At 41.5% G+C, this 20,066-nt stretch overlaps 1 protein-coding gene across 1 annotated transcript; it reads left to right on the forward strand.

Annotated features, from left to right (window-relative positions):
• Positions 1-8,597: 8,597 nt before the first annotated feature.
• On the forward strand, positions 8,598-19,591 carry LOC110528259 (LETM1 domain-containing protein 1). Its single transcript, XM_021610170.3, has 9 exons — positions 8,598-8,795; positions 10,077-10,210; positions 10,561-10,676; positions 10,933-11,015; positions 11,218-11,404; positions 11,865-11,966; positions 12,357-12,509; positions 12,940-13,036; positions 18,642-19,591. The coding sequence occupies exons 1-9, from the start codon at positions 8,674-8,676 to the stop codon at positions 18,704-18,706; spliced, it is 1,059 nt and encodes a 352-aa protein (XP_021465845.2). The 5' UTR covers positions 8,598-8,673; the 3' UTR covers positions 18,707-19,591.
• Positions 19,592-20,066: the final 475 nt, after the last annotated feature.

Consider the following 20,066-nt stretch of genomic DNA (forward strand, 5'->3'; position numbering starts at 1 on the left):
GGGCCAGCCAACGAGAGCATACAGTGGTGTGTAGTATATGGGGCTTTGGTGACAAAATTGATGGCACTGTGATAGACTAGATCCAGTGCTTAGTTGAGTGTTGGAGGCTATTTTGTAGATTACATCGCTGAAGTCAAGGATTGGTAGGATAGTCAGTTTTACGAGGGTGTGTTTGGCAGCATGAGTGAAGGATGCTTTGTTGTGAAATAGGAAGCCGATTCTAGATGTAATTTTGGATTGGAGATGCTTAATGTGAGTCTGGAAGGAGAGTTTAAAATCTAACCAGACACCTAGGTATTTGTAGTTGTCCACATATTCTAAGTCAGAACCGTCCAGACTAGTGATGCTAGTCGGACGGGTGAGTGTGGGCAGCAATCGGTTGAAGAGCATGCATTTAGTTTTACTAGCATTTAAAAGCAGTTAGAGGCCACGGAAGGAGTGCTGTATGATTTGTCGGGATCCAGATTTTGCAGAACATCAGCATCAGGAGGCTTGTGCAAGTTGCTGCAGGGGGTGCAAAGCTGTTGGCCGGGGTAGGGGTATCCAGGTGGAAAGCATGGTTAGAGTGTTGGACTAGTAATTGAAAGGTTGCAAGATCAAATCCCCAAGCTGACAAGGTAAATATCTGTCGTTCTGCTCCTGAACAAGGCAGTTAACCCACTGTTTGTAGGCTGTCATTGAAAAGAAGAATTTGTTCTTAACTGACTTGTCTAGTTAAATAAAGGTAAAAATACATGTTTTTTTAAATATCTAAGGGGGTGCCGATGGTTACGGATTTAGGCTTGTACCTGGTAGGTTCCTTGATCATTTGTGTGAGATTGAGGGCATCTAGCTTAGATTGTAGGACTGCCGGGGTGTTAAGCATATCCCAGTTTAGGTCACCTAACAGTACGAACTCTGAAGATAGATGGGGGGCAATCAATTCACATATGGTGTCCAAGCGGCAACGGTGAGAGACTTGTTTCTGGAAAGGTGGATTTTTAAAAATAGAAGCTCGAATTGTTTGGGTACAGACCTGGATAGTATGAAAGAACTCTGCAGGCTATCTCTGCAGTAGATTGCAACTCCAGCCCCCTTTGGCAGTTCTATCTTGTCGAAAAATGTTATAGTTGGGATTTTTGGTGGCCTTCCTAAGCCAGGATTCAGACACGGCTAGGACATCAGGGTTGGCGGAGTGTGCTAAAGCAGTGAATAAAACAAACTTAGGGAGGAGGCTTCTAATGTTAACATGCATGAAAACAAGGCTTTTACGGTTACAGAAGTCAACAAATGAGAGCGCCTGGGGAATGGGAGTGGTGCTGGGGGTTGCAGGGCCTGGATTAACCTCTACATCACCAGAGGAACAGAGGAGGAGCAGGATAAGGGTACGGCTAAAGGCTATAAGAACTGGTCATCTAGTGCATTCGGAACACATAAGGGAACACCAATGTTAACTTTTATTTATGTTACAGCGAACTTAACATTCCTATGCAAACTAGGACTAGGCAGCATATCCTTGTTGTCATGTGCCCCAGGAACTTGACCTTGACCACGACCATAAAATTAGGTCAAAATCCAAAATTAAGCAAACAATGCAAAGTGGACCAAACTGATGATGTGAAGATTGCTTGAAAAATCTATATTTGGTGAATGTATTCATTCATGACAATGGAATATTCCTTTAAAAAAAATCCTACCCTGGCCTACCAAGAGTTGCTGAATATTTTCTCAACTAACTTTGACAGTTCAGCTTGAAAATAACAATCAGCAGGTGGCACATGTACCTTGGATACAAACTAGAGCTCGGCTGCATTTCCTTGTGTCCAAAATTGTAGTCAGTAATGTAACGGTAATGTAACTCACATTTTATCTTCGCAGACGATGGGGAGGAAGGAGGAGTGGCAAAGGGGTAAAAGGATCGGGATGGGTGGGTATCATAAGAATGTTTCCAATATTAGCCTTGTCCTGACTTTAAAAATAGAGCTTCATCACATGGAATCAATAATGCCACTTAGAAGTGACAGAGTGTGTGTTGGCGGCAAGGACCCTCCGTGGATTAGCGCTCTCTGTGCTTGGTAATCACTACCACATTTGGATGGCAACACCACTAGCGGTCAGTCGTCAAAAAGGCCTGTGGGGAACTCCAGTGCACAAAGCCTATACAAATAATGTTGTTGGGCCTTTGCAGATGTAAGATCTTAATTTCATCACCCTGTTGCAGGAGAAATTAAGATCTGTATCTTCATTAAATGATCATCTTCTATTTGACTGGCATAATTGATGCTTGATGCTAGAGCTTTCAAGGTTAGGTCATTTTCAATTTTATTCATTTGCAAATATCTTTGCAAACAAACATCCATTTCCAAAAATCACTTGATACTTTATTCATAGCATTTGCATTTACCATTTACACATCAATGACAGTCAAAAAACATAGACTGAAGAAAAAAACATCATGGTGATAGATGATGATCAAAAACCAGGTAATATCCTCAAAATACACACTGCCTTGTTTTCTCTACAAAATTAAAATATAGCAGATGTTGCCTGGGAGAGCTTAGTGTGTACATATTGTAACTTTTCCAACCACATCATGAGATACCCACTAGGTCCTAGGACTTTCTCGGAACTAGCCACTACAAATCTTCCCCTGCGATGCTCAGTCAGTGACCAATATAGATCCAAGATAGAGATATCGCATGGCCGATAAACTCGAGGGACAGGCTGTCCCCTGGACGCACTGCGGCTCATTCAAGTGACACGGTCTCTGAACCAGGTCCTCCACCAGTGTCTAGTTTAGATCAATTGCATGCTAAAGCCAGCATTGTACCGTTGCATCAGCTATAGGCAAGTATCTCACTTATAGCTAGTGTCTCACCTCACCCTCATCTTATGGTTCAAATTCTCCTGTATATAATTTTATTAAAGCAGTGTCAGGTACCAACTGAATATCCTACATTATAAGTTACATTAATACTTCACTCTGAACTTGTATTTACAATTACTTATTCTGACCCTAAGGTCTTCACCTATAGTAACTTGTCTAGAGCTATCAGTGGGCAACATCTAGGTCAACTCATTTGACAGACTGCCCTACTCAGTGGTTGTCACTAGTTACCAGAGCCACAAAGTCAAAATTGGCTGTGTCGTAAAGATGTATGACAACAAAAATGTTATTTAAGTTAGGCATAAGGTTAGCAGTGTGTTTACGGTTATGGATAAGGTTAGGGTTCAAATCAGCTTTTAAAAAGATACATTTTAGAAATGGTCGGGGTTTAGCCATAATTATTTGTGGCTGTGGTAACTAGTGGCAGCAACTCAGCCTGATGTGATGTACAAGATTGCCATCTGCTGGCTATATAGTGTCCCTACAATTTAATTCAGTTTAATATTTAGACAAATGTGGCCTACATGCTGAGATAACTTGATATTACATCATAATAGTAGTAGTAGAAGAAAATGGACTACTTAAAAATGTATATGGCCTCAATGGCGTTGCCCTTCCGGTCACAGAAGCCATTATGGGACAGATCACCGTTGCCATACATCTCTATGGGTCGCTTGTACTTTCACGCACGGCGACGGCGGTTTCAATGTGCTGATTCGATTATGCTGAGCCGCGGGGCACCGGGCATATGTCCATCGCGTCATCGAGCGAAAGCGGGGAACAGTACTCGGTCATTTAGTCAACAAGGCTGCATGACGCATCATCCAGAAACAAACAACATATAGTTTTCCATTCCATTCCTTCCCTATCAAATCTAAAAATCTAAAAATGTCAAACAGAAAACCGAAGAAAATGAACAACAATGACAAATGGTTTGATGAAGAATGCAAAAACCTAAGAAAGAAATTGAGAAACCTGTCCAACCAAAAACATAGAGACCCAGTCTATGCCTTCACTATGGTGAATCACTAAAACGATACAGAAATACACTACGGAAAAAGAAGGAACAGCATGTCAGAAATCAGCTCAATGTAATTGACGAATCCATAGCTAACCACTTCTGGGAAAATGGGAATACACTAAACAAACAACACAAATAATTATCAATCCAAAATGGAGATGTATGGGTTAACCACTTCTCCAATCTTTTTGGCTCTATAACAAAGAACAAACAGCAAAAACATATACATGATCAAATACAAATCTTAGAATCAACCATTAAAGACTACCAAAACCCACTGGATTATCCAATTACCTTGAATGAACTACAGGACAAAATAAAAACCCTCCAACCCAAAAAGGCCTGTGGTGTTGATGGTATCCTCAATGAAATGATCAAATATACAGACAACAAATTCCAATAGGCTATACTTAAACTTTTTAACATCATCATTAGCTCAAATCAAATCAAATGTATTTATATAGCCCTTCGTACATCAGCTGATATCTCAAAGTACTGTACAGAAATCCAGCCTAAAACCCCAAACAGCAAGCAATGCAGGTGTAGAAGCACTGGCATCTTCCCCAATATTTGGCATCTTCCCCAATATTTGGAACCAAGGACTGATCACCCCAATCCACAAAAGTAGAGCCAAATTTGACACCAATAATTACCGTGGGATATGCGTCAACAGCAACTTTGGGAAAATCCTCTGCATTATCATTAACAGCAGACTCGTACATTTCCTCAGTGAAAACAATGTACTGAGCAAATGTCAAATTGGCTTTTTACCATATTATCACCATACACACCCTAATTGACAAACAAAACAACCAAAACAAAGGCAAAGTCTTCTCATGCTTTGTTGATTTAAAAAAAAACTTTGACTCAATTTGGCATGAGGGTCTGCTATACAAATTGATGGAAAGTGGTGTTGGGGGAAAAACATATGACATTATACAATCCATGTACTGTACACAAACAACAAGTGTGCGGTTAAAATGGGGGAAAAACACACTTCTTCCCACAGGGTGAGACAGGGATGCAGCTTAAGTCCCGCCCTCTTCAACATATATATCAACAAATTGGAGAGGGCACTAGAACAGTCTGCAGCACCCAGCCTCACCCTACTAAAATCTGAAGTCAAATGTCTACTGTTTGCTGATGATCTGGTGCTTCTGTCACCAACCAAGGAGGGCCTACAGCAGCACCTAGATTTTCTGCACAGATTCTGCCAGACCTGGGCCCTGCCATTAAATCTCAGTAAGACCAAAATAACGGTGTTCCAAAAAGAGGTCCAGTCGCCAGGACCACAAATACAAAATCCATTTAGACACCGTTGCCCTAGAGCACACAAAAACTATACATACCTTGGCCTAAATATCAGCGCCACAGGTAACTTCCACAAAGCTGTGAACGATCTGAGAGACAAGGTAAGAAGGGCCTTCTATGCCATCAAAAGGAACATAATATTTGACATACCAATTAGGATCTGGCTAAAAATACTTGAATCAGTTATAGAAACCCATTGCCCTTTATGGTTGAGGTCTGGGGTCCGCTCACCAACCAAGAATTTACAAAATGGTACAAACATCAAATTGAGACTCTGCATGCAGAATTCAGCAAAAATATAATTTGTGTACAACGTAAAACACCAAATAATGCATGCAGAGCAGAATTAGGCTAATGATACCCGCTAATGATCAAAATCCAGAAAAGAGATGCTAAGTTCTACAACCACCTAAAAAAAAGTGATTCCCAAACTTTCCATAACAAAGTCATCACCTACAGAGAGATGAATCTGGAGACGAGCCCTAGTTGGTCCTGGAGCTCTGTTCACAAACACAAACAGACCCCGCAGAGCCCCAGGACAGCAACACAATTAAACCCCAAAAATCATGAGAAAACAAAAAGATAATTACTTGACACATTGGAAAGAATTAACAAAAAAGTGAGCAAACTAGAATGCTATTTGGCCCTAAACAAAGAGTACACAGTGGCAGAGTATCTGACCACTGTGACTGAACCAAACTTAAGGAAATGTAACAGGGTTATGTTGGTGATTCCCCTTGCCACTTTATTGTTAAGCCAATGGGTTTTTGGTTTTAGTTTTGTCTTGCCTTCACCTAATCAACATGACATCTTATTGGCTGGTTTGCGTAGCTTGCTTACGAGGGAGGATGTTTCATTAGAATCATCCCAGTGAACAAGCACCAAACCAGCGGTAAGTTGTTGGTTGCAAAGCACTGCACGTCAAAAGTGATTTTTATACTCCCAAGTGATGATTTAAATGTACAATTTATATCAATTTGTTTGTAAATGTTATTCAAACATCACACATAAGATGCAGCATTTTTTGGTGCATATTTGTTCTGCATTTTGTTGTAGAGAATTCCAGCTAATACTAGCTAGCAACTTACTGTGTCTGGTGGGGGGGTTCATATATTTTGTACAGTGCGTCACGTGCAGAGTTGGATGGTGAGCTGTGCATTGCATGACGTGCAATTTTGTGCTGTTGCTATCAGAATAAAGCTCCATGACTGGTGCTACAAGTTGGAGCTCCTGTCGATGATTGATTGTACACAACGCAAGAAGAGTACTGTTACAGAAAGATTTGACTATGTACAGAATCAGTGAGCATAGCCTTGCTATTGAGAAAGGCCGCCGTAGGCAGACCAGGCTCTCATTAGAAGACAGGCTATGTGCACACTGCCCACAACATGAGGTGGAAACTGAGCTGCACTTCCTAAACTCCTGCCCAGTGTATGGCCATATTAGAGAAGCATACAGTGGGGCAAAAAAGTATTTAGTCAGCCACCAATTGTGCAAGTTCTCCCACTTAAAAAGATGAGAGAGGCTTGTAATTTTCATCATAGGTACACTTCAACTATGACAGACAAAATGAGGGGAAAAAATCCAGAAAATCACATTGTAGGATTTTTTATGAATTTATTTGCAAATTATGGTGGAAAATAAGTATTTGGTCACCTAAAAACAAGCAAGATTTCTGGCTCTCACAGACCTGTAAGAGCTGTCAAAGGACACCAGAAACAAAATTGTAGACCTGCACCAGGCTGGGAAGACTGAATCTGCAATAGGTAAGCAGCTTGGTTTGAAGAAATCAACTGTGGGAGCAATTATTAGGAAATGAAAGACAGACAAGACCACTGATAATCTCCCTCGATCTGGGGCTCCACGCAAGATCTCACCCCGTGGGGTCAAAGTGATCACAAGAACGGTGAGCAAAAATCCCAGAACCACACGGGGGGACCTAGTGAATGACCTGCAGAGAGCTGGGACCAAAGTAACAAAGCCTACCATCAGTAACACACTACGCCGCCAGGGACTCAAATCCTGCAGTGCCAGACGTGTCCCCCTGCTTAAGCCAGTACATGTCCAGGCCCGTCTGAAGTTTGCTAGAGAGCATTTGGATGATCCAGAAGAAGATTGGGAGAATGTCATATGGTCAGATGAAACCAAAATATAACTTTTTGGTAAAAACTCAACTCGTCGTGTTTGGAGGACAAAGAACACCATACCTACTGTGAAGCATGGGGGTGGAAACATCATGCTTTGGGGCTGTTTTTCTGCAAAGGGACCAGGACGACTGATCTGTGTAAAGGAAAGAATGAATGGGGCCATGTATCGTGAGATTTTGAGTGAAAACCTCCTTCCATCAGCAAGGGCTTTGAAGATTAAACGTGGTTGGGTCTTTCAGCATGACAATTATCCCAAGCACACCGCCCGGGCAACAAAGGAGTGGCTTCGTAAGAAGCATTTCAAGGTCCTGGAGTGGTCTAGCCAGTCTCCAGATCTCAACCCCATAGAAAATCTTTGGACGGAGTTGAAAGTCCGTGTTGCCCAGCAACAGCCCCCAAACATCACTGCTCTAGAGAAGATCTGCATGGAAGAATGGGCCAAAATACCAGCAACAGTGTGTGAAAACCTTGTGAAGACTTACAGAAAACGTTTGACCTCTGTCATTGCCAACAAAGGGTATATAACAAAGTATTGAGATAAACTTTTGTCATTGACCAAATACTTATTTTCCACCATCATTTGCAAATAAATTCATTAAAAATCCTACAATGTGATTTTCTGGATTTTTTTTCTCTCATTTTGTCTGTCATAGTTGAAGTGTACCTATGATGAAAATTACAGGCCTCTCATCTTTTTAAGTGGGAGAACTTGCACAATTGGTGGCCGACTAAATACTTTTTTACCCCACTGTATTTCCCTCAGATTACACAGATCCACAAAGAATTTGAAAACAAAAAAGATTTTGGTAAACTCCCATATCTACTGGGTGAAATACCAGTATGCCATCACAGCAGCAGGATGTGTGACCTGTTGCTACAAGAAAAGGGCAACCAGTGAAGAACAAACACCATTGTAAATACAACCCATATTTATGTTTATTTATTTTCCCTTTTGTACTTTAACCATTTGCACATCATTACAACACTGTATTTAAACATAATATGACATTTGAAATGTCTGTATTCGTTTGGAACTTCTGAGTGTGTAATGTTTACTGTTCATTTTTATTGCTTGTTTCACTTTTGTATATTATCTACTTCACTTGCTTTGGCAATGTTAACATGTTTCCCATGCCAATAAAGCGCCTTGAAATGAATTAAAGCCTTCCCAATGAAGACAATCACCTTTGAATGGCGAAACACTGAATCCTACTAATTACAACACGCGCGTAAATACTGTACTTTTGAGTCGACCGGGAGGCCGATGCAAAACACGCCTATTGACGCACTCACGCCTTATTGACGCACTCTGCAGTGTAAAAACAACCATGGCGCTGTGCAAGAGAGGGGTCCAATGCTGTGTTACAACGATAATACGATGCAGTTATCCATTTCAAGGGATCTCAACCGTGTCGACATACACTCCAATATTAGCCTACTCAAGATTAAGGTACTGAATAACGCGAATGTCACTGGAAGATGGAGAGTAGCTAGCCTATTCGAAATGGTTGGTCGGTAATTGTCGTTGGTTATTCTCTCTGGTCCTTCCAGCTAGAGCTAACGGTGATCATTCTAATGTTGCAAGCACGCGAAATAAACAATGTCGCTAACAGCGTTGGCATGCAGCCTTCTCGTCAGTTTCTGGTGGTCGGTACTAACGTTAGCTTCTATAGCCTCAAAGGCATAAACTCTGGTCTTTTATATCTAATTTAAATTAGATGTTAAACCTAACCTTAACCACACTAACTTTATGGCTAAGCCTAACCGTATTGAGACAAAAAAAATAATTATTTTTGATGTGCTCATTTAGTTTTTGTGTATGAAATCTGACTGCCTATAGAAGCTAACGTTAGTGGAAACCATTTTGGTAAGCGGGGGGCGCGGCGCCTCGCCATGGAGGTAGAGAACATTTTCTGCAATTCTATTCATTTTTCCATGGTGCAGAGTGAACATTTTGCGGGTTTAAAGCACATTTCCTGTAATTTTACACATTTTGCCATGGGATGATGAGAAAAAATGTAAAGCTAATTTCCTGCTTTCTACACGGTTTTCCATGACTTATGCCATGTTATTATGATATGTGATTTTAAAGTGACTAACACAATCGATTGCTAGGTAAGTTAGTCTAGCCAGCTATCTATAAAATGTCAGCTGACATGGGCTAATTGAGTGACTAACAAGCAGAACGGACAGTTATGCCGCTTATGCCTCAGAACAGCACTGTTTAAACGGTGACAATGTAACCAAATACATTTGCCTTCCTGATAAATTTTGTGATTTTTTTTTTTCTCCCGGCGGCAGGTGCACGTGAAAGAGCAAAGACCACTGTCAGTCAGCAAAGTCCTCTTATTTCCAAAGTGTTAATCCTTTCCCTGATTTTTAGGTGACATTTGTGAGTTAAATCAGTGTCTAGGGATTGAAAGTAAGCCTGCAATCCTCCTGCAGGCTAGCACATTATGCTGCATCCAGAGGTTAAGCAGACTATTGTCAACAGAAATCTATTACATTCCCACTGAAACCTTTATAGGCTTAGGTGTCCCAAACTAAACTCTTCCCTGTCCTCATACAAAACATCACATGGGATACATACAAAAACATAATCTTGAAACCCAGAACCAAATTATTTTATGAACACTGGGATGATGGGGGGAGAGACTAACAAAAACACAATGTCACAAGGTATTTTTAATGTAATTTGTCTCTAAATCTGATATCCCTCTCTCTTGTACAGTGTATTATCCTGCAGGCACTACTCGTTATCTCAGGGCAGACTAGGCATATTTCAGAGAGCCAGTGAGAGGTATGAGAAATTCCTTGAACATCGATTCCCCCACCTCTACATCCTTTATACCACCTTTGTGAAAGGTAAGTACCCCCTAACCAAAATGACACCCTCTAATGCCTAACTGACAACTTTTCATGGGCAGTTCCAGGGAGGGGTTTGATGGTGGTGAAGCCCCTTCAAAAACATGCTTAGCACCCCCAAGAAATAATGTATTATTACTTGCATGCATAGGTTGCAAGCAACCCTACGCAACAACCAAGCTACTTCTTAGCTACCTCAGTGCAACTTCTCCATAGACGGTCTACAGCTGTAACATTTTCCATTTGGAATTGGATAGCCCCTTTCCCGCTAGATTGTGCTGCCCAAAGTGTATGTGTTTTTCTTTGAGGCAATACCATGAAGCATTTTTGCAATGTGTTTATGTGTTCAGGATTTCGGCTCATGGTACACGATGTGAGGGAAACGAAGAGGATAAGGATGAAAATGCTCACTCAAGATGTTTCACTCAAAGAGCTGCCCTACCGTGAGATGGAGACCATCATTCTGGTCAGTGAGTCACACTTTGCAGTTCCACCCTGGCAGCCATACATTTTGTGCAGTAGACACATTGACTGTGTCCCAAATGGCACTGTATCCCCTTCATAGTGCACTACTTTTGACTAGGGCCTCTACAGTGCCATTTGGGATGCACATATCATAGAGGCAGTTTATGACTGTCATAAACCATACAGCAGAGAACTTGATAAAATATTCAAATGTAATGCTCTCTTTCTGTCTGTACCTCTCTCTCTTTTTCTTGCAGTTTCGCAAAGACATGCTAAAAGCCATTCCCCTGGTGATAATATCTATCCCGCCTTTTGCCATCATTTTGGTTTTCACTCTTATGTGAGTTGTTGTGAATCAACCAACCTGATATTGACTATCATTTGCTAACAGTTTTAAGAGTGATTGAAAAGAGTGCCAATTAAGTCAATTTTAGGGGAGTCGTGCATGCTTCCAAAATGCCTTTTTTGGGGGGGTATTAAATGAATGGTGAATGATGGGTTACTTCCAACCTCTAATCTGATATGTGTCCCCTCCTTGGTAGGTGCCTGTTCCCTAGGCAGCTCCTGATTCGCCACCTGTGGACTCCGCAGCAGCAGCAGGACTTCCAGAGGTTGTACCACGAGCAGAGATGCCGACACCGTGAGAACATCCTGAAGGGTGTGGCCTGGTCAATACCTCACATCAAAGAGTGGACCCTCCGCAGCCATCTGCTTACTCTTATCAGCAAGGTTAATCATTTAGCTCTTTAAACTCTGAGCATTTTTGTTAATTGAACACAGACATTTCAAACAGTTGCCATGCATTTATTTTATTCTAGGCCTATACTGTAGGTAATGATTCATCACAATTTTGAAATGCATAACCAGACTGTCAGTGTATGTAAATATTACAGATCATCTAAGGGTTATCCCATCTATACAATTCTGTGTTTACTAATTATCATTACATAGATGATCAGTGAGAAATTGTGTTAATGGCTAAAGGGAAAGGTCCACACCCATATCATGCTAATAATACAGTGTGATAACTTCCCACACCAGCAATTGGTTGAGGCCTTTTGTGTTATGAGAGTACAAGACTGTAAGTGGGTGTTTTTTGTGTGGAGAGTGCAGTTGAACCTGTCCTGCTTGGTCCAGTTGGTGTGTATCTGCAGAATGGGAGGGGTGATTTGAAATGTTTGTTATGCAGGTGCAGAGTGGGGCTCACCCCAGTGTGAAAGACATCAGTGCAGTGAGAGGCGTGTTTTCCGGACAACCACTGGGATTAACAGGCATGGACTCTGGTCACATGGTAAGGATTTTTGGTGTTTATTTCAGAGTGGGCCTCTGCTTGGAAAGAGCATCGCGTTTCATATTGTTATGCAATTGTGTTTTATAAGAAACTTGGAGAGAGCAGATTAGGAGGGTGAGGGTCATCCCTGTATAAAAATAGTTTACTTTCATCTGTGTTTGGTCTTAGGTTTCACAATATGCTTCAGGTTATTTGAACTCTTTTTGATTTATTTGGGGATTCAATTCACATGGATGATTCATCTGACAGGTGTCTTTCTCACTCTTTCTCCCCATTTATTCCTCTCTACACTTCCCTTTCTTTCCTGGTCTTTATTTTTCCCCATGCTTCCATTTCTTTCCCCCTTCCTATATTTTGATCATCTTCTAATTCCATTGTTCCCTCTCTCAGAGGCTGCTGTGCTCCCACCTCTTGCTGAACCCCTGGCTCCCTGGGTTCCTGCTCCGGCGACGGCTGAGGGCCAAAGCCCTGGACCTACTTTACTTGGATCAGGCTCTAGACACACTGGGACAGGGCCAACTCACTGACACAGAGATTAGAGAGGTCAGGTTCCCCACAACCCCTCCATATAATCCCATCTCAAGACTGCCATTTATAGATCTAAATAAAGTCAATACGGTACTCCCTCTATACAAATGGGTTGAAATGGAATAGCAAGTGATAATCAGAGAAGTCAGGGGTCTCAACACTGTCATTTTTAGATAGAAATCAATTAGCAAATGCCTTTACACAAAGCAGAATTTGTATTCAGTAGATGTGTCCGATGCAGTAAGCAAACCTACAACTCGGGTGTAGCACTATATTCTAAAAAAGAGAGCAGTTGGAACTGCTAGCTGATGTTCCAGTGTATGGTTTATGGCATAAAAATAAACATACATTATCATCTTTGGTAAGTCAGAATTACAAATTTACAAGGGAAATGTTTTATCTTAAGCGTGATGCACTACTTCTCTTCCTCACTCCACTTCCCCAGGCCTGCTATCTGCGGGGTCTCAATCCCAGTAGCCTCACCACTAGCCAGTGTCGAGAGTGGCTCCTCCAGTGGCTTCAGCTGTCTACCCAGCTCACAGGTCTGACACATTTTACTTACAGGCAGACTTGGATTCAAATACTATTTTAAATAATTTCATATATTTTGGGTTTTCAATTGAGCTTGCCTGCCGCGGTGGAACCAATAGAATTGTCGCTAAAGTGCAAACCCCTCCCGTGGCACTCAAGGCGGGCTAAAGCAATCACTCAAATATATTTGAAAGACTTCAAAAAGTATTTGAACCCAGATCTGTTTTACACACCGGGGATTGCTTGCTGTCATATTTATGACAGCTTGGTTCACAATGCCAGTTTGCTCTATACACTCTATTTTTATCATGGCACATCCTGGCTTTCACAGTGCACCTGCTATACAGCATTATGCTATTGACCTGGGCCCGGTTTCCCTATAGCGATGGAACCTAGGCCTACGAGGGTTTTAATGAAGCATCGTTCCTACAACAGCTGAAGATGTAACATGCGTTTCCCAAAACACTGCACAGAAAGAACGTTGGTTGGAGCATGTGTCGATACTGATAGGATCGAAAGACAGTGCTTCTCTCAGACCAGCTTTTTCCATTAAAATCTAACCTCAACATGGCAATTATTCCACAATAAAGATGGCGGATCAGCTCCTAAAGAGAGACCACTTATATGGTTGCAAATATTGAGGCAGCTTATTTTTATGCTTGCCCTGTAATAATGTACTGTATCACAGATTTGGCACATCATTGCGCACATTTTGTTACACACTTCAAAAAATAAATTGGTGTAGCCTACAATTTGCGAAATAGAACTCAAGTGACTGAACATTATATTGATTTCAATATGACTGAAATATATTGGCCTATGTAGCCTATACTGTATCTTTTAATGCAGTCGTTTTGATTTGAAGCATATTTTTAATCAAGAATATATAAATATTTGGATGAGCAATGTCGGAGCAGCATAGACTAAGATACAGTATATACATATGAGATGATTAATGCAAATTATGTAAACATTATTAAAGTGGCCAGTGAATTCAAATCTGAATATAGGGTAGCAGCCTCTAAGGTGCTACTGATGACTGTTTAACAGTCTGATGGCCTTGAGATAGAAGCTGTTTTTCAGTCTCTCGGTCCCAGCTTTGATAACCTCGCCTTCTGGATGATAGCAGGGTGAACAGGCAGTGGCTTGGGTGGTTGTTGTCCTTGATTTTTTTTGGCCTTCCTGTGACATCGGGTACTGTAGGTGTCCTGGAGGGCAGGTAGTTTGCCCCCCGGTGATGTGTTGGGAAGACCGCGCCACTCTCTGGAGAGCCCTGCGGTTGCAGGCGGTGCAGTACCATGCGGCGATACAGCTCGACAGGATGCTCTCAATTGTGCATCTGTAGAAGTTTAAGGGTTTTAACCTCTCTAGGGTATGTGAGATGGTAGCGTCCCACCTGGCCAACATCCAGTGAAATTGCAGAGCGCGAAATTCAAAAATACTAAATTCAAATATTTAACATTCTTGAAAATGTGTTATACATCAAAATAAAGCTTAACATCTTGTTAATCCAGCCGCCGTGTCAGATTTCAAAAGGGCTTTACGGTGAAAGCAAACCATGCGATTATCTGAGGACAGCACCCCGCATACAAACACATGAAAATCATATTTCAACTAGGCAGGTGCGACATGTCAGAAATGGCGATATAAAAAAATGCCTTACCTTTGATATTCTTCTGTTGGCACTCAAAGGTCCCAGTTACATCACAAATGGTCCTTTTGTTCGATAATGTCCTTCTTTATAAACTCAGTTTAGCTGGTGCGCTTGAGTCAATAATCCACTGTTTCCCTCCATCAAAATGCATACAAAATGAATCCCAAACATTATTAAAACTTTTCCAAACAAGTCAAACAACGTTTATAATCAAATCTTAGGGATCCTAATATGCAAATAAACAATCAAATTTAAGACAGTATGTTCATTACCAGAGATAAATAAGAAAGAACGCGCTTTCCTCCACGCGCTTGGAAATACTACAGAGCCACCTAGAAAAACTACAATTTCTGGGTCACAACTCTTTCTAAAGACTGACATCTCGTGGAAGCCCCAGGAACTACAATTTCGGAGGACTTGGGCTTATAATTATAGCACTAACCATTTGAAAATAGTGGTAAGCTGAATTTGTTCTTGTTTTTTGGGGGGATGGTTTGTCCTCTGGGTTTTGCCTGCCATATCAGTTCTGTTATACTCACAGACATAATTTTAACAATTTTAGAAACTTTAGAAAACACTATCTAAATCTACCAATTATATGCATATCCTAGCTTCTGGGCCTGAGTAACAGGCAGTTTACTTTGGGCACGCTTTTCATCTGGATGTCAAAATACTGCCCCCTACCCCAGAGAGGTTAACTTCTTAGGGAATGGGGGGCAGTATTGAGTAGCTTGGATGAATAAGGTGCCCAGAGTAAACTACCTGTTACTCAGGCCCAGAAGTTAGAATATGCATATAATTAGATTTGTATAGAGAACACTCAAAAGTTTCCAAAACTTTTAAAATAATGTCTGAGTATAACAGAACTCATATGGCAGGCAAAAACCTGAGAAAAATCCAACTAGGAAGTGGGAAATCTGAGGTTTGTAGTTTTTCAAGTGGTTTCCTATCCAGTGTAAATGGGGTCAGATTGCACTTCCTAAGGCTTCCAATAGATGTCAACAGTCTTTAGAACGTTGTTTCAGGCTTCTATTGTGAAAGGGGAGCGAATAAGAGCTGTTTCAACAAGTGGTCAGGCTGAAAGCCTTTCGTCTAGTCTCGCGCGTGGCCGTGAGCACGACGGTCGTTCCTTTTCCTTTCTAATGACAACTGAATTGTCCGGTTGGAATGTTATTGAAGATTTATGATAAAAACATCCTAAAGCTTGATTATATACATTGTTTGACATGTTTCTATGAACTTTAATGGAACTTTTTTCACTTTTCTTCTGGACTTAGTGCCCGTGCTTTGTGCATTTGGATTAGTGAACTAAATGCGCAAACAAAAAGGAGGTATTTGGACATATAGATGGACTTTATCGAACAAAACAAACATTTATTGTGGAACTGGGATTCCAGGGAGTGCATTCCGATGATCATCAAAGGTAAGTGAATATTTATAACGCTATTTCTGACTTTTGACTCCACAACTTGGTCGGGTATCTGTATGGCTTGTTTTGGTGGCTGAGCGCTGTACTCAGATTATCGCATGGTAAAGCTTTTTTGAAATCTGACACAGCGGTTGTATTAAGGAGAAGTTTATCTTTAAGTGCCAAGCCAAATTTCTTCAGCCTCCTGAGGTTGAAGAGGTGCTGTTGTGCCTTCACCACACTGTCTGTGTGGGTGGATCATTTAAGTTTGTCAGTGATGTATACGCCGAGGAACCTGAAGCTTTCCACCTTCTCCACTGCGGTCCCGTCGATGTGGATGGGGGGTGCTCCCTCTGCTGTTTCCTGAAGTCCATGATCAGCTCATTGGTTTTGTTGACATTGAGTGAGAGGTTATTTTCCTGGCACTACAATCCCAGGGCCGTCACCACCTCCCCGTAGGCTGTGTCGTCATTGTTGGTAATCAGGCCTACTGTTGTCATCTGCAAACTTGATGATTGTTGGAGGCGTGCGTGGCCACGCAGTCATGGGTGAACACTGAGTACAAGAGGGGGCTGAGCACACACCCTTGTGGGGCACCTGTGTTGAGGATCAGTGAAGTGGAGGTGTTGTTTCCTACCTTCACCACCTGGGGATGGCCCATCAGGAAGTCCAGGACCCAGTTGCACAGGGCAGGGTTCAGACCCAGGGCCCCAAGCTTAATGATGAGCTTGGAGGGTACAATAGTGTTGATTTATAGCTCAGCATGCTTACATGGGTATACCACATGTCCAGATGGGTTGGGCAGGGTACAGTGTGATGGCGATTGCATCGTCTGTGGATCTATTGGGGCGGTAAGCAAATTGAAGTGGGTCTGGGGTGTCAGAGGTGATCCTTGACTAGTCTCAAAGCACTTCATGATGACAGAAGTGAGTGCTACGGGGTGATTTAGTTCAGTTAGCTTTGTTCCTGTACCCAAGAAATCAATGTTGGACATCTTGAAGCATGTGGGGACAGCAGACTGGGATAGGGATAGATTGAATAGGTCCATAAACACAATGGCCAGCAGCCTTGCGAGGGTTAACATGCTTAAATGTCTTACTCACGTCAGCCACGGAGGAGAGCCCACAGTCCTTGGTAGAGGGCCGTGTCGGTGGCACTGTGTTATCCTCAAAGCGGGCAAAGAAGGTATTTAGCTTGTCCGGAAGCAAGACGTCGGTGTCGGCGACGTGGTAATACCTTTGGCATTTGAGGTGTTCTAGGTCGGGTGAACAAAAGGACTTAAGTTCCTGTATGTTATCACAATCACACCATGAGTGGTTAATCATGAAACATACACCCCTGCCCTTCTTCCTGGAGAGATACATGATGAACTGAGAACCCAACTGATTGTACAGGCTTAGACAGTATATCCTGAGAGAGCCATGTTTCTGTGAAACAGAGTGTTACAATCTTTCTCTCTGGAAGGAAATGCTCGCAACTTTATTATCCAGAGACTGAACATTAGCGAGTAATGTACTCGGGAAGCGGTGGGTTGTCTGAGCACCTCCTAGAAGTCCACTCCAAATACCTCTTCTCTGCCGGTGGTGTTTTGGATCAGCCTCTGGAATCAGTTCAATTGCCCTGGGGGGGGTCGAACAAAGTATCCGATTCGGGAAAGTCGTATTCCTGGTTGTAGTGCTGGTGAGTTATCACCTCTCTGATATCCAAAAGTTATTCCCGGCTGTATGTAATAACACACAAATTGGGGATAATAATGTAAGCAATAACACAGAAAAACAGTACTGCAAAGTTGCCTAGGAACTGGAAGCACGGCTGCACGATCTGTCGGCGCCATTTTCACAATTGTTACTTGTTTGTAATAATTTGAAAGACATTGCAACTATGTATTGTAGGCAACTTCGCTCCAAAGTTATCTGCGGTCACAGAGAGACAAACAGCTTTATTCTATGTTTAGTGGAATCCTTCAGTTTATGAAGTGGTGGGGAATGGCATAAAAAGCATTTAACATCGCACTTAGCTGTTCTACAAGTGGTATAAGGCAGTCTGTAAATAACAAGGGTTTAAGTGTAACTTGAGCAACGATGGTTTTGGGGAAACAGTCTGGATTTAACGATGCTCCTTCAAATTCTAATGATGAACTTAAGTCTAAGATACTTTTGGGAAACTGGGCCCTGGTATTTACAAAAGAAATGACATGGTAAATATGGTTATTATATAGTAATTGCAGATATTACACTCCACAGTTCTTGGGGATTCGTGAAAAGACCGTCATTATACCTTGTTATATAATTTCATAGCTACAATGGTGTTGAATGCTTTGAAGTAGCCTATACCAGAAAGTAGCCATTTAATTTCTTTATCACACAAACACCTGAAAGTAATTTTTAAAATAAATGTTTTAATGTAGTAATAACTTCTGCTTCATTAATATTTAGAAGTGTATACTTCCACAGATGGGGCATGAATGTTAATTCTTTATTTTCCAATTGTCACTCATGAATCTCAGATAGTATTCACTATCCTTGTCTTATGGGTCTCCTTCTGTGCTTTCTAGAATCAGAGACATCCCTTCTGCTGCACAACATGGTCCTGCTCTCAGTAAACTATCCCAGCTCCTGACCAGAGGAACAAAAGCATGCAGCGGCAACCAGACTTCATTATATTTATTAATTTGCTCTCAGGCGAGAAAGTCTAATGGAACAGCGACAATTGTTATCTCGTTTTCTTGGGATAGAAAGGGAAAGAATGATCCAAACTGGTCAATTATTACCATGTGGAGAATCAATGATTCAGTGCATGAATGACATTGACTTTTACTGTGCTGTATGTCTTAATTCATTCCAGTCAATTGATGTCACACATTTGGTTGCAATCACACGTGTACGTACACACACACACACACAATAGACGTCACGCATATGTCTTGTGGAATGAATTGGAAAGAGATGCACTGGATAATGTGACTCAAAAGAAGGAGCTCGCACACACAAACTTTTATTTGGCATGCAAACATTTCAGTCTACCAACTGGTGTTCAGCATAGAAGTGGGTTCCCAAATATGCCAATGCAGCCCAGCTGTACCTTGCTCTTCCAAAATGTATAAATGTCCTGTTGTGGGGCTGTGTATTGATACTTTCAAGGAGATAGTATGGGACATTTTTATGTGTGGTGTTAATGTAAGTGTTCCTTTTAGGTAACTTCTTGACTTGGTAAGTATGGTGCATTGTAAAATGATAGTCTGTCAGGTCAGAACACCAGTCTGTAAGGCGCATACTTATATAGCCCTACCGTAATAAATTTGAGACATGAGGAGACATTTGTTTAAATTTATCTGAATTTATTTATAACAATTTATAACACTGGAAACCATATTGCAACCAAAAGTTGCGGGTGCATATGTGTGCGGGTGCACATGTTTCACCTAAAATAAGGTAAATCTAATTTTTTAAAAAGCACAGTGTTCATGTGTATGACACTACAAGATCTATAAACCTTTTGTCTGTATCTATGCTCGTCAATCTGTCTACTTCAAACCCTTGAATCAAGAACCAGAGAACAACAATGTATCAAGTTCTGCTCCAAAGCTCAGCAGTGTTTCTTGGGAAAAGGCTGCTATAGAGAGCAACAGTAATGGGGGGGGACAGGTTTGAATATCTTCGACTACCCAAAAGAAGGCATGACTGACAAAATATTTTTATAAATTGTATTTCTTAAGAACAGTTGGAGATTGCAGTGGGCCTCAAAAGAATCCAGACAATAGAAGTTTTGTGTTTTGAACTTTAGAGTAGTCGTCATCTCAGGGGTGACGACGGATGTTCAAGTAGAATACCTGAAGAGAATTCATGGTGTGGTTGGTTCCCAGCGCCTGACCCGCTGGGTGAATGGAGAAAAAGAAAAGTCAGTCCTGTTGTTTTTTGACAAAGAGCAAATACCTACGTGTGTGTGAAGCTTGGTTATGAAAGAGCTTTTGTCCCTAAAC

The sequence above is a fragment of the Oncorhynchus mykiss genome, chromosome 7, assembly GCF_057628025.1.
Source record: "Oncorhynchus mykiss isolate SJ-2025 chromosome 7, ASM5762802v1, whole genome shotgun sequence".
In the NCBI taxonomy this organism is placed as follows: Eukaryota; Metazoa; Chordata; class Actinopteri; order Salmoniformes; family Salmonidae; genus Oncorhynchus; species Oncorhynchus mykiss.